This window comes from Pyxicephalus adspersus, chromosome 8, assembly GCF_032062135.1.
Source record: "Pyxicephalus adspersus chromosome 8, UCB_Pads_2.0, whole genome shotgun sequence".
NCBI lineage: Eukaryota > Metazoa > Chordata > Amphibia > Anura > Pyxicephalidae > Pyxicephalus > Pyxicephalus adspersus.
Window position 1 is genome coordinate 36,874,747 of NC_092865.1, and position 16,091 is coordinate 36,890,837.

General features: G+C 37.5%; 1 protein-coding gene across 5 annotated transcripts in view; it reads left to right on the forward strand.

Moving 5' to 3' along the window:
• CRB1 (crumbs cell polarity complex component 1) overlaps positions 1-15,847 on the forward strand; it is a 41,511-nt gene extending 25,664 nt beyond the window's left edge. For 2 of the 5 annotated variants that reach the window (XM_072420039.1, XM_072420043.1), the window contains 7 exons: positions 55-681; positions 1,652-2,552; positions 2,808-2,852; positions 4,362-4,394; positions 6,417-6,545; positions 8,459-8,585; positions 15,421-15,847. In XM_072420039.1, the coding sequence (XP_072276140.1) occupies positions 55-681; positions 1,652-2,552; positions 2,808-2,852; positions 4,362-4,394; positions 6,417-6,545; positions 8,459-8,585; positions 15,421-15,636 (2,078 nt within the window). In that variant the 3' untranslated portion in view covers positions 15,637-15,847. Of the gene's footprint in view, positions 1-54; positions 682-1,651; positions 2,553-2,807; positions 2,853-4,361; positions 4,395-6,416; positions 6,546-8,458; positions 8,733-15,420 lie in introns of all 5 variants that reach the window. The other 3 variants (XM_072420042.1, XM_072420040.1, XM_072420041.1) reach the window with 3 other exon arrangements.
• Positions 15,848-16,091: the final 244 nt, after the last annotated feature.

Consider the following 16,091-nt stretch of genomic DNA (forward strand, 5'->3'; position numbering starts at 1 on the left):
TAATGCAATGTTTGGTATCATTTTGTATTTTCAAATTTGTATTGCTGCTTTCAGAATATGAAGCTGCAGAGTTTGGACATGGAAATGTATCTTCATATGCCGTTTTCCACACTCTGGCTACGCATATGGATGACATCACTTTATCCGCATTTGTAAGACCAGAGCATGATTCCGGTTTGTTGTTTGCTTTGGGAAATTCCTCATTTTATGACATCACAGTGTTTATTGAAGGTGGAAGATTAACAGCAAAAGCTGGAAGTGGTATCATTTTGAAAGGAGAGACCAGTATCCATGACTTCCATTTCCACCTGGTCTCTTTAAAACTAACCAAAGACACTTTTGAAGTCTATGATTCATCAAGCCCACTAGCTCAAATACCTATACCTATAAACAGACCACAGACCTCAAGGGCTCTTTATGTGGGGGGACTGGTTGATCCACTAAGAACTATTTTGAGTGGAGGATACTTTAAAGGCTGTATTCAAGATCTGAGGATGGATGACAAACCTCTGGAATTCTTCCCTAGTTCCAAGTTAACTGGAAATCCATTTCTGAGCAATGTAACAAAGGGGTGTACAAGCGATTGTACTTCAGCAGGAAAGAGATGTGAGCAGAATTGGTGCCAGCTCAACCGGTGTCCTACTGGATCTGTTTGCCAAGCTGTGCCCAGCGGATATGAGTGTAAGTAAGCAGTACTATTGTCTTATTTTTATGTGGCCATGAAATTTGTACACTTGCCAGATATTTCCTCAACCCCTTTAGATGCTCGGATGTGTCCTTCTGTTCATATAGACATCGCATCCAAAGATTACAGTCAAGCAAGAAACGTTATAAGTGTAGGGCTATCAGTTTCTACTGTTGACCTCAGCTGTATTGTCTTGGGTGCTGTTAACATTTAATTTGCCAGGGATGTTGTTGCTAGCAGTAGAGTTTGCAGGGCTGGTTATAAACAAGTTGGGGAAATGTTCAGATGGGTACAGCTGTTCTAGGCACAATTATCTTGCAACTTCCTATAGATTCCTATTCCAGATTTTTAGTTTTTCCTTTTATCCAAAACTAAAACAAATGTCTTGGTTGTACACACACTTTCATAATCACCTACTGTACACCTTCACATATTAACTCTCAGGCTGGTAGAGGAGGGTCAGGGCTATGGCTATGCTACATGAATTTTTGTGCTGCAGAAAAAACACGACAACCTCTCTAGTCTACTGCTGCTTTTTCACTGTAAACTCACAGGCTGGACAGTGACATGACCAAACATTATTGCTTTACTGCAGTACAAAAAGGAGGAAAGCAGCTTTGATACGTTCCTGGCTATGCAGACAAAATCAATTACATACTTTAACTTTGTCTCTGAAGTCCTATTCATCCCACTTTCTACCTGCAAGACTTGATGTCAGTCTACATACAGAAAGTGTGACTTCTGTGAAGTCCTATCCCTCAGATAATCCGACTTCCTGCCTGTAGGCTGGCATCACGTCAGCTTCAGAGCAGAATACACAAAACACAATTTATGTTTAAAAAAGACATCCAGCACTTGGGTACTCTTTTAGTGTTAAGTCAATCTCCTAAAACAACCTGCATAAATCTCCAGTTTATGAAACTGATGCAGTAGCATTAATCCCTTTATTTTTATGTTTTATTACAGGTATTTCCAGTGCATTTCTCAGTGGGGAGGGCAATGGGATCATTTTTAGGAGTAATGGGAACATTACAAGAGACCTCACCAACTTGACAATTAGCTTCCGCACCCTGAAATCTGACTGTGTGCTGCTGTATGCAAACAGAGAACCCGAGAGAATCACAATTAGTATCCAGAACAAAAAACTGCATTTCTACCTACAAAGTGGTAATGGCCTTAGTGCGGTAAATTTGCTGAGTGTGGAATCAGTGAGTGACAGCCAGTGGCACAATGTCTCCTTGTCAATGGTTGCACCTGGATTGCAGTATTCCCTATGGCAGATGGAAATAGATGGAAAGCCAGAGATGATCATCAGCTCACATGCTACGGGAAACCTAAATTTTTTAAAAGAAGGCACAGAGATTTATGTGGGTGTCAACAACAATGGCTCAAACAGGAATTTTATTGGATGTCTCGGCACAGTATTAATAGAAGGAATACATTTACCATACATTACAGATTCAGATTACTTAACAGGAAAAACACAAAGAGAACAGTTTGTGAAAATTTCCCCTGAGAGTGTTGTCATTGGATGCCTGCTGTCTGACCCCTGCGTCTCACAACCCTGCAAGTTTGGAGGCAGCTGTAATGATGTCTTCACCCATCCAGTATGCACTTGTCCTGCATGGACCACTGGAGCATTCTGTGAAGGCAATGTAACTGAGTGCCTATCCAACCCTTGTGTACATGGCAGCTGCATTGCTGTCCATGATGGCTATAAATGCCAGTGTGAGGATGGTTACAGCGGAACTAACTGTGAGCACAATATCTGTCATGGCCATCTGTGTAGGAGTGGTGCCACCTGCATTGCCGGAACGGCAGGTTATTTTTGTCTCTGTCCAGCAAACTTTACAGGACTAAACTGCAGGTAAGACATTATCACCACAAATGCACAAATACACACTAAAAGCAAATACAAAAGCTGCACATCTACAAGTGTAAAAAACCTCTCAAATATATATACATGCAGGTGAAACATGGCTAAAGGGACCATAGACATTGTTTATAAGATAGATATAAGCTCATGTGATTACACATTCTAGGTCTTTCCTACTATTACAGTGCTATGAAAATGCACTTTCATATGCAAGTATTAATACCAGTGTACTTTCATTCCTCACAGTATGTTCTCACAATATGAAACATCCGCTCTCAGTTTGGTAAGAATGTATGTATCATCATCTCAAGTCAGATGTGTGTATATGTGCAACATAGCCGTGTTAGAATCTTTACTGCCATCCCTTGCGTTTATAGCTGGCTTGGCTTGCTGTAAAATCTGATAATTGAGTAAAGCAATAATATGTGTAGGGCTGCCTTTACTTCAATGAACTGTTAAAGCTTAACTCTATGAAGCGCACCCATGAGTATGACAGGTTTCTCCAGCCCAATCTGGTGACACCCAAAACTGCCAGGGGAACACACACCAAATCGGCAGTGCAACAGGCACAGCCTGACTTTGTTTTGTATGCTGACATCATAAAGCATTTAGTAAACATAAAATACCATAATAGACGGCACTCACAATGTACCTGTATATAACAATGTAATGCAGTCAAACGGAAAGTGATATTGGAAGAAATCAGCAACTAGAAAATTTACTATAAAAGATGATAAGACTTTCCATCCAGGTGTGTACACCTAACCCACAACATTTACCAGCTGGAGATTTGTATGTTGCAGAAAAAGGTCCCTTGTATAACAGATTAGCAAGAGAAAATGTTTCTGAATCCCAGACAAATAAATGACAGGTTTACTTAATTGTTTACCTTTGTTCATACATAAAGATGTGGATCCGGATAGTAGGAAACAGCTGAACATTATATTCCTGAAAGGCAGCCAGAACGCTCTTGAAAACAGACACAAAAAGTACAATATGAATGCTGCAAAACTTCTAACAACTTAGCAGCTCCATTGTCTATAGGTCATGCAGATCAACTTACAAAGGGCAGTTTGTCTCACATAAGGACAAAGTTTGGACCTGCCTTGGCATTAGGTTATCCCACTCAACTCCCAAAGGCTGGCACCTAGCTGCTTGGTCACTTTACCTTGATTCTTAAAGAAGCAACATCTGCACATTTGACAGCTGGTGGCAGTGAGCGGTACCCCTACTCGTTTTCTATGAGTCTGCAGCCGGAATAAGCAATCTGTAGCTCCTCTGAGGGATAGATATTTTTTATTTATTTATTTATTATTTATATTTTTTAGGATTCTGCCCCCATACAATACAGTGGTTTTCAGTAATTCAGTACACAGTGATAGTTTATGTCCCCTTTAAACCACACAAAGTCACTATATCAATGGCTGATTGGGGAAAGCCCATAAATCTCTTATGCTGACTAAGTGGGGTTTTGGCATTTACGATGCAGATGGAGTTAAGCTTTAACTTGAAAATTTTTGATTTTTCCTTACTCTCACTTTTAGTGACAATTCTTAAAAATTGGATTTTTTTTCATTTTGTTAATTTGTCACAGTAGCTGTCATTGGACAATCTAAATGAATGTTAATATCCTATTTTTCTATATGTTTTGTGTCCTATTTAGCAGCAAAATACTTATAGTAAATAGTAATAAGTAGCATGATAGTGTTGAATACAAAATTACCAAACAAATCAATTTACAAGTGCATAAAAATATTTTACTGCTTTTTTTTTTCAACTGACCAATTTCATTGACCCAAGAACAAAATTAGCAGCTGGCACCCTAAAAAAAAGGTAACCAATTTCTGGAAAACAATTATGTCTCATTACCCCCTGAAAAAATGTTGCAGTCAAAGCATGGACTGTATAAAAATGTTCCACTATTAAATGTTATTGTTTATTCTTCTCTTTAGAAATGAAGTATGAAAATTGTTTGGTAATTTTCCCAAAGGTGATTCCAAATTACTATTTGGGATGGGAAAGGGGGGGGGGGGGGGTGTCGCAGATTGCAAAATTAACAGTGCATTGTAATGAGAAACCAACTATTACATAGCCTGTAAAATGTTCCACCAGAACTAGTGTAAGTCTTTTTGTAATTATTAAAAGCAGATTACTATATTAGGATACAAGTGTATGTAAAATCCTGTAATATCAATAAAAATTAAGAGTATATTATATTTATGTAAAACAGTAATGTTGTATTAAACCCATTTACTATCAGTATATTGTTTAGAGAAATATATTTTTCTTAGTCAATTTTCAAAAGAACTACCTGCTAATAACTACACAGCTGGAAACTACCCCCACAATAGGAAAAATCTGAATTTTAAACATTTACAGCCACCTGAGGCAGAAGGTTATGTTTTAGCACATACCTAAATAATGATCCGACTGGTAACACTTAAACAGGTACAGTAATCCAAAGTGAGCTAATGCTTATTCACGGGAAATCAAGGCGATCATCCTGCTTTGTTGGGCATGTACATTAAGCTCCACATGCATTAAAAATAAGATTGAGAAGGCAGGTAAGTTTGCTTTATTTTAGAATAGACAAGCTGTGTCCCCTCTACAATAAAGAGCCTGCATACATTTTGTTTTTGAAGAATATTCCGGCTTTAAGATGTTTAGCATTATGTTTGTGACCTTTTGAGAATAACATTCAAATTGTAGGATATAGATTTTATTGGTCACGGCATCCTTCCTTGTTTATCCAAAGGCTAACATAAAGGTCTACCACGTTGCTTTGTTCAACATATTTTTGTATAACTACAACTACCAAAAAATATTTTGAAATTCTTGTTAGCAACCCCGTACTATAGGGGCCTTTCATACCTGCGATGGAAACTGTGTGATTGGTCTTTTTCCAGACGCATACCAAACTACACTGTAGGTACCACAATTACATTGTTGCAGTTTCGGCCACTGTGTGGATCTTTCAAAATAAACCGCACAGCCAAAAACGACCTGTTGCTCTCTGAAACCTGCGCTGGGAACAGTCACAGGGGCATGCAATAAATAGGTTTCAGTCACTTATACTCACTTGAATAGAAGAGGTTGGGAATATGGGTGAGCCTGCCGCAGAACTCTGTGGTTCACTTAAGGTCTAAAATGGCCCTTAATTTCTATTTGCCCAAATGAGATTGTTAGTAACAGTTTTATGCCTCCTACTTTGTAATATTCATCTTGAATTAAAAATCTGTCAGATAAAGTCATAATACCAAATGTAAGAGGTAACTAGAGCTCTATTCGTTCATTTTAGTTGCCGTTTATTTTTTTTTTTGTGGAACTATGTCTATAAGTATGTGTTCTGCAATATGCCTTTACGTAGCTTTCCCCTTATGTCATATCTGATTATCACATTTACTCCTAAGTACACCCAAATCATCAATTCAAAACCCCAACAATAGAGATATCAAACATATTCTTTAACCCAGCCTTTCTCATCCTCTTTCACATTGGGGAACCCTTGAAATGCTTACAGGTCTCAAGGAAGCCTTTTAATAGTTACTTTACCACCCACAAATCACAGTACATATGTGCGGTGGCCAGTGGGAAGAATATCACCCTTACATAAAACCAAAAAGAGCATGGTGTCAGTAAAAATAATCTGAGTGGCACAAATTGTTCAAGGAACCCATAGCAACCTCAGGAGGGAACCCTTGAGAAAAACTGGTCTAGAGAGTAGAAAGTCTAACTCTTTGGGGGGAAACGGAGCAAATATGTGTATTTATTTCAACAATGGTTTCAACAGCTAAATTGACAAACCACTTACCGTACAATTTCTCTACTTCATAATTCTTGTTCTTAATGTTGCAGATTTAACAAAATGCCATCAACTGTATGTGGAGATGAAAAGAAAAATATCACTTGCTATAACTATAGTAACTGCACCGAGGTGAATGGGGTGCTGGGATGCTCGTGTTGGCCAGGATTTGTGGGAGAAAGGTTAGTTAAAAAGGTCCTTTAATTTCTTTGTTATCGCTAAGAAAACCACAGAGTTCAGTTTTGCAGCTACCTTATGTAGAAGTTGAGAAAGAGAAACAATTGTTTATTGTATGTTCCCATGGAATTGATAATTATCCCCACTGCCTACTGTGTAAAATAAAGAAGATATGTAGGCTTTCTCCTATATACAGGAAAACAAAAGACATCTTACCATCTACAGTTCAATCATAATCCACATGAAATGCCAGATGTATCCGTGTGTATGATAACTCCACTCCAGAAAGTATAAGAAAATACACGCTATTCAGCTTTTGCTAGACTTTCTTGTTGCCATTTTTGTTTTTTTTTTATGTTACTTTATTAAACCCTCAGAAACATTAACACCAGGAACAGTTACACACACAAACACACATATATATATGTAAACATAAACAGACACAAACAAACGTTCCCACCTTTACCTGAATACACTTGAAAATCTTCTATTGATTACAGATTTGAATGTTAGCGATGTTTGCCTTTTGTGCCCTGGGTTTATATTATAAAGATTTGTGGGCACCAAGATAACTTTAGTGTTTCACAGCAAACTTTGTGAATGGCATGATATTGAGATGTACAGGCAGTATAGTTTGTCTTTGTAATAATGTATCCAAGCAGCAGAAGAATTTGGCAAATGATTTAGAACAAAATTGTTTTATATCCAGTTCATTCACGGGAACAAATTGTGTACTGCAGTGCTGATTAGTATTTTTAAAAGGAACAGGTCTAGGGGATTTCATCAAAATGGAGTTTGTATATTCAGGGAATGCTAGAACATTTTTCCTAAACTGTCATTTTTTCCTGTAGTGGCTTCTCAAGGTCATGATTGAAAAAAACAAGCAAGAAAAACAAATTTCAGTTAATATTTCTACAAATAAGGTCTGCAATAATATAGTAATGATTGATTATAAGAGTCCAAGGAATGAAAATTCTAATTATTTATCACTGATATTTACATACAGATCAACACTGCTCCAACATTTATTAAAGTTTATCTGTATTCCATATTAGTTTTTCTTGCTGTTATATAATATTATATCTTATGTAGAGATTTATCTTTGTTATCAATCCAGCAGACCAGTCACCAAGACACCAAGGTGATAAGAAAACTAATTTTTTATATTTTTTTACTAAAAAGGAGGTGACAGTATATGGTTTTCTGTTGGGATGGGAAACCTACTCATCTAGATACAGTCAGACACATAAAGAGAAAAAGGTTACAACCTTTCTCTTACATAATCTGCAACAACAAAAAAGTTGGGACACTAGGCAAATAGAACCTCTCCAACTAGTCTATATGCCTTATATATATTCAGTGGAGGATGTAGCCAATACTGGGCCCCTGTGCAGTGACTTGGGGTCTCTGTTGGCTGAGGATAGTTCAGGGCCCTTATGCATTTGCACACTTTGCTCCTTCCTATGTCCACCCCTGTATATGTCTGCACTGCAATATGCACTGGCAGATCTGACATTGTGTAGGGTTTTCTTACCCTGTTGTATCTGCTCTCAAACTTGTATAGTGTTATAGGTACTGTTTTCTGATTGGATATTGTTTAATCCAATCAAATAAAAAGGTCCCTGATATAGGTAGGTCAGTGTGAAATTTACAGAGACATTGTCAGTTACAGACTTATCCTATGCAGAAGAAAATGGGCACTCAAATCCTGGAAAAGACAAAAAGACTGAAACAGGTTTACAATTTTTGTTTTTTGACGCAGAAGGACTTTTAAATATTTTCCTTTTCTTATTAAAAAAAAGGAACTGTTCCCAATATTCTCTGCTATATTTATTTGACATAGGTGATGGCTACAACCAAGGCTCACAGTAACTATTTTGTCAAAAACAGAACATTGTTTTCACTCTTTGTTTTACAGATGTGAGACTGACTATGATGAGTGTGAGTCGAACCCCTGTCTCAATGGAGGAATCTGCCAGAACCTGCCCAATGCATTCGACTGCTACTGTGACTTGAATTTTGCTGGACAATTCTGTGAGATCGATGTAAGCGACTTGTCATTCTACGTGTCCATGCTGCTGTGGCAGAACCTTTTCCAACTGCTTTCTTACCTGATATTACGTATGGATGATGAGCCAGCAGTAGAGTGGGGGGATCAGGATTATGATGATCAGTGAACCCTTCCTGGGCAGGTCAGCCAGTGCTTACACAAGCCCTTTCCAATGTTTATATATACACCACTACATACATAATGCAGCACCTAGACAATGGCCTGCATTATGCCCTATAAGAGTGTCTATATTACATAAAGCAGCCATCTTTTTCTAGCACACACAGAAAAAATAGCAGCTGCAAACTCTGTGGTTCCTCTGACTGCAGATTGGGGTAACACAGGCATGTTATCTATCTTAGTTTAAATGAGCCTAAAATTCTATCAATAGGTATATTTGTATGGCAAACTGCAAAAAAGTATGTAATGCATTGGGTTTGTGAGCTACTGCTTCCATACCTATAATGTCTGCTTTGCAGCAACCAATGTGCCTAATATCAGCAAAATACTACACATACAGTTAGGTCCATAAATATTTGGACAAAGACAACTTTTTTCTAATTTTGGTTTTGTAGATTACCGCAATTAATTTTTAATGAAACAACTCTTTTTATGAGTCACAGTTGAACTGCAGACTTTCAGCTTTAATTCAGTGGGTTGAACAAAAAATTGCCTAAAATGTGAGGAACTAAAGCCTTTTTTAACACAATTACTTCGTTTCAGGGACTCAAAAGTTATTAGACAATTGACTCAAAGGCTATTTCATAGGCTGGTGTGGGCAATTCCTTCTTTATGTCATTATCAATTAAGCAGATAAAAGGCCTGGAGTTGATTTGAGGGGGAAAAAAGTTGTCTCTGTCCAAATATTTATGGACCTAACTGTACCTCCTAGAATTATTATTCAGATTTGTATTATCAATATTACTATATGTATTCAGTGCAATACAATCATGGATACATGTCATTAAATCTGTACCGAAAAGATACTTGAAGAATGATATTCCCAACCTACTTTAAAAATTCTGGTTCCCGATGGCTGCCTTTAGGTTTCTCTTTAACTGTGAGAGGGATTTTGTTGGCTAAATCAAAGTCTGTTTGGGGTAAATTGTGCAGTTTCATTGAGTATCTTGTATCACCTGGGTGTGTACCACCAATGCAGGAGATCACATTCTCTGTATACTTTTCTGTAAGTATCCTTGTTTAAGAGCAGTACTGATGCTTCTCTGCAGATGTAGCATTCTGTTCTGTGCCATAATAGCAGAAATACACTGATAGATACAGATATCTTTATGTCTTAATATGCATTTACTTTAGGCTTTAAAAAACACAATTTATTTGATGCAGTGCAACATGTTCACTTGGAGACCTAGTTAAGCATATTCCTATATGTTGCTAGCTGGCAGAGGTTACCAGTGAAAAATCCTGTAATAGAAGTGGAGGAATATCTATTTTTCCAGCAGAGGTTTCATTTGCTGCCTGTTCCCCTGCTTTGGAAATTCCCCATTTGTCGTAGTGACACCCAATGTCACTCAGATGGAAAATAATTGGAAGTCCAAACAACTATTCCAATGGGATATCAGCATGGAGATACTGTCAAAAGAGGGATTTTTGAAGAGCTTTGTTCTAATTTAATGTTAAGCAACCATCACAGAAATCTAGGGGACATTACCACTATCATACAAAAACAGCAAAATCAACCTAAAAAAAGAAAAAATGTTTGCTTTAAATTACACTTAAAGATGAACTAAAATTAAACAAACTGTGGGCAGACAGGTTTTTTGCTATAGAAGGGACGGGCGATGTCCATGGGATGCAAAAAATAAACTTACCTGCCGGATTAGAATTTTTAAAATAAACTCACCTGTCCCCACTTGTCTGGGTTCTGGATCTTTGGCCATCTTTAATTGTAAGCTATGCCCAGATCATACACCGTGCTTCTCATCCACAACTCTGTGTAAGAAAGACATGCAAACATCTAGGTACGTTTGTAATATTGCAGAAGAGTTATCACCTGTCCTGCTTGATCTTTATATTTATTTATTTTTTCATTTCATTAAGTTCCACTTTAACTTAAAGTTTCACTTTATCAATACCCTAGTACATTACCAATATCTGTTACTTCAGTCCTGTGATACATTATTAATCATTAAAAAATACTGCTATCTAAAGCTCCCATTATTACTGCAGCACTCTACTTGTTCTATTGTCATTTCATTTGTACTGTTTGTTTTGCGTTTTATGTCTGTCTTCATTAAAATGTATATATCTTCTTCTTGAACGTTTAAGTACTTTATTCTTTCTAATATCACTGTCATTATTTACCTGTACCACTGTCCTCATCACCTTTATTGTTGTCTTAACCATTGTTATCTCTGCCATTATCTCTACTATCACCATCATTCAATAAAACTTACATACATCTGAGATACATATCTCAGTGCCACAAACATATATACAAGGCTGTATAGTGCACACAAGGTTTAACTAAAAAGTTACCTAAGCGTATCTATTTATTATAGAGATTTTATTATATATTTATTATATAAAGGAAGTAAATAAGAGAAGTTCATTGTTGGGTTTAACATTCACTGCATGTACTGCATTATTATTATTATTATTATTACACAGTATTTATATAGCGCCATCATATTACGCAGCGCTGTACAAAGTCCATAGTCGTGTCTCTAACTGTCCCTCAAAGGAGCTCACAATCTAATGTCCCTACCAAAGTCATATGTGATTAATGTAGTCTAAGGTCAATTGTTAGGGAGAAGCCAATTAACCTCACTGCATGTTTTTGGGATGTGGGAGGAAACCGGAGTACCCGGAGGAAACCCACGCAGACACGGGGAGAACCTGCAAACTCCATGCAGATAATGTCCTGGCTGGGGATCGAACCTGGGACCTAGCGCTGCAAAGGCTGGAGTGCTAACCCCTGAGCCACCGTGCTGCCCACCGTACTGCATGGACCTTTTTAAATTTACAGACTCACCTACATATTGTACGTCATCCATCTGCAACTAAGGAATTAGATTCTGAGTTAAAAAAAAAATGAAAGCCTACATCTACAAGAATACATCAACAACAAGCCCTAACGTCATATTATACGATATAAGTAAATAATTTTTTCAAGAAATCTATTTATTTTATCATTCAATCATATGCATAGCAAAAACTTTATTTTTTGTAGTTTTGGATAGAGTAAAAACGGAACAGAACCCCTGTGAAGTTTGTACTGTTGTTTGTGTCCCCACTAGCTACTGTCACCCTTTTATTGTCCTGGTGACCACTCTACTAAGAACAGAAAGTTAAGGAAATCCGTCATTTAACAGTTGTCACTAGAACAAGAAGTGAGAATAAAACTTCCAAAAAGGAAAAGCCCCTGAACAAGACACCATTACACAAAAAAAAAATAATTTTCAGGTTTTACCCTTCCCCACTCTTCTCAAAACGTAAAAGGAATTTTGGCTATACAGTCACATTAAAAATTAGTACTTTATGTTTAGTTAGGCAACATTTTTAGGCTGAGATTATTAGTCTGCTGGAGGCAGCATAGCCTCATCCCCCTTGCTTCCCAGTCGTCAGTCTACATGATCATAGTATTCAGAGAACACACTGCCTGGAAATGCAGGTAACAGAATTTACATCACTGGGCTAGCATCTTAGTATTGCCTAAACAATGAAGGCTGCTCATGTCTTGCAGCAATTTCAGGCAATTTCAGCAATGCTGTGATCACTGTAATAGGGTTTAAAGTCCATTGGTACACACAAACAATACTATTGCATGTATTTAACATGTAAATTGCAACATACACTTTAACAAATTATATTTAAGAATTGTCCATATTTCACTCTCATTATAAAGTCACTTTGTTACATAGTGAAATATAAAAACTGCTCATCGCTGACCTCTAGTGTTAGAATACAATATAACAACTGATGGCTGCATTAGGGAGTTCATTGACCAACTCTGAATACTGTCTGAATACTGCAGGGGGTCTGTTCAAATAGGAGTACAGAAAAATGGGTAAATAAAGCTGGTAACTGTAAACTTTCTAATGAAGTTTAGAATATAAATCCTTTTACCAGGATGATTATTATTACACAGTATTTATATAGCGCCATCATATTACCCAGCGGTGTACAAAATCCATAGTCGTGTCACTCATTGCCCCTCAAAGGGCTCACAATTTAATGTCCCGACCATGGTCATATGTCATTTACACAGTCCAAGGTCAATTTTGGAGGGAAGCCAATTAACCTCATGGCATGTTTTTGGAATGTGGGAGGAAACCCAAGCAGACACAAGGAGAACCTGCAAACTCCATGCAGATAGTGTCCCAGACAAGATTCGAACCTGGGACCTAGCGCTGCAAAGGCAAGAGTGCTGAGCCACAGTGCTGCTCCTAAGATGATTGCAGTTTTTACTCATTACCTTTTTTAGCCTAAAATAGAAAACTGAAACATTAAAAACGTGGCAGTGGCATTACACTGCGATTGTGTCATGGCACTACAGTGTTTTTAATTAAATGATCAAAGCCTTATATGTTATCACTTGCATCTCTGTTATGGAAGTCATCTCTGAAATCCTGTGCAGTAAAATATTTAGGGCTCTATTCCCTCAAACATTCCCTTATGTTGTGGGAACCTTCCTGATTCCCACAAGCGAATGTCAGTTTACCTCTTTTATAAACAAAGCCCTTAAAGATGCTTTACTGGAATAAAGTACAGACTTGCATTTAATAAAGTATGAGAAATAAAATGTGTTACTTACCAAGCATTGTTTGACAGATTCTCCTGAAAGCAGAAGTTGTGCTGGTTAACTGGACAATTACTGGAAAGCTTCTTTTTTTTCCTAAAATATTTTTGCACTGTTCACTGACATGAAACTTTTATTATTTGTTTTGAAATAGCAATTGCACAGTGAATGAAATACACTGGCAGCTGCCTCTGTAAGTGACAAAGCCAAACCATGTGCTCACCATGTAATAGCGGACATTGTGAAAACAAACAATTCTTTTTAACAAGTACATAGCACAGTCACCCCAGGGGGTCATTTTTAGCCAAACTGCAAAGGACTTATATGTGGGTGCCTTTTCTAGGCCAGCAGGCCACCCAATGCTGGAAACAATTGATCAATATTATCAACAGGCTGGCACCATTTCTTCTTTATTGTTGCCAAGTGTCCCAGGTTGTCAGAGAAATTTCATCTCCCTGATTGTGGAATCACAGAAAAATTTATGTCAGAGGAGCGTATGTATCCACACCAACCATTTCAGACTTATTTTCCTCTCATTGATCCAAAACATTTCAGGCATATTTTGCTACCAAAGATACCTTTGGCACATATTTTAAAATCCCACTTAAACAAATGATTGGCACCTAACGTATTCCATGGCAGTGATCGATACTTATTTTTCCTACTGACACAAACAGTTTTTTTCTTTAATGACCCCACTTCCCCCCAGATACCATTTAATATTATTACACAGTATTTATATGGCACCATATTACGCAGTGCTTTTACAAAGTTCATAGTCATTTCACCATGATGGGGTTTATTTTTACTGGTGCAAATGATGGCACTTATTGTTTTTCCACCTTCATTTCAGTAAACTTCCAGGCCCTATTTGTCTAAAACTAGCAAAGCGAAGGGATTGTTATGTGACACCATTAGCTCAATGGCATGAAGTTACACCCTACCCGATTTTGGCCATGTCCTTACTGGCTCTCATGCGTCACTCACCACATTTTTCTTCGCAAACCCTTAGAGGTGTCCCCTACTATTCCCAAATATTAGCAACTTTGTTCTTCTTCCCCACACTACCAGTATTTTTTATTAAAATACCTTTTAGACTAAGAATACATGAGCTGACAATTAGTAGACATTGCATTTCTCTACTGATGACATTCATACCTTGGCAGTTGGGCTGTGCAGAAATGTATTGTTCCCTGAAGTCTATAGCTGACTGTGCCTAATGGGCAGTTATGGATGGCTTAACATCCACCAGTGGCTTATTAACTGCCTCCTGTGGCCATTCTTTCTGAGTTCAGTGGTAAAACATAGCAGAGGACGTAGATGAGGGTTATTGATCATCTGGCAGATGTTTGGCCTCCCTGAACAATGGGTGAACTATCAGTTTAATTCAACCCTTGTAGTGGACCTGTGGCCAAGTAATGGACATTCAGGTATTTACATATTTTTAACAAGCTGTTATAGAGGTTAGTGAGGGATTGTGTAAAAGCATGTAAGTACAAAATTAAGATAAAACTTTGTATCTCTGCAATAATAGCACACTTCTTTGTTTTATTTAATAAATGTTCTTACAGACAAATACTTGTTGATCTGCCAGAAACACACTTGAAGTCCTTTGTCAGCTGAAAACACACAGCATTTTGTCAATGTAATGTTGTCAGTCCTGCTTACCTGTGGTATGTCATACCCTTCAATCCCTCTCAATGCAGTAATTGTTCTGTAATGGAAGGCAAAAAAATGGGAGGACTAATTATAATCTTTGAAATAAAACAAGACGTGTGCACAGGACAGCCCTGAATTTGTGCCATAATGAATTATGTTAATAATAATTTTGTACTTCTCAAACTACTCTTACTAACATATGAGGACCAATAGGAGAGCATAAAAGAAAAGGTTATTGTTAGGATATACATATATGTACTTTTCAGCTCAGGATTATGTAAGGGTTTAATGTCCGCACTTATGCTGTAAAAAAATTGATTGTAATTACTGGTAGGTTTGGACAGGAATCTGAATGTTTTGTATATCACTTTTGATATTACTGATTTTACTTTTTTTATATTTGCGTTTTCAGCTGTCAGATTTCCTGCCTCCAGGAGTGTTTACTGCTGTGGCATCAGTGGTTCTGGCACTGTTTTTTGCTGTGTGTGCTGGTCTGTGCATATTCATTGCCGTGGCAAGCATGAGATCAAACCAAGGAACATACAGCCCAAGCAGACAGGAGAAAGAAGGATCACGAGTGGAAATGTGGAATATTGTTCAGCCGCCTCCCCTGGAGAGACTTATCTAATGAAAACTGTCTTACAATTTGTTCATCAGTGTAAGTCAACAAGCACCACCAAACAACCGCATCCTCCTTAAATATCCTGGTATTCTTCACACTTTTCTCACTCTGTGAACTTCATCCTACCACCAAATATTGTACTCCAGAGTCATATCCTAAACAAAGAACTATAAATGAGAGTATCTGAAGATACAAGATAAACAACGATTGTGAGAAATTCCTGTACCAGCCATCAGTTTACAATGTCTGGTTTACTTGTTTAGAGCTGATGCCCTCTTCCTCCCTGCATAGAAATACCAAAAAGCAACAGGTAAGAGTGGTTTGAATATTCCTTCATATCCAACCACTCTTCGGTGTCTATGGATCATCTTTAAGCTTTACCTAATAATAGCATCTATGGTGGAAAAGATGAAGCAACAATAACAGATATCAGACAACCTGGGGCACACATTGGCCTGATG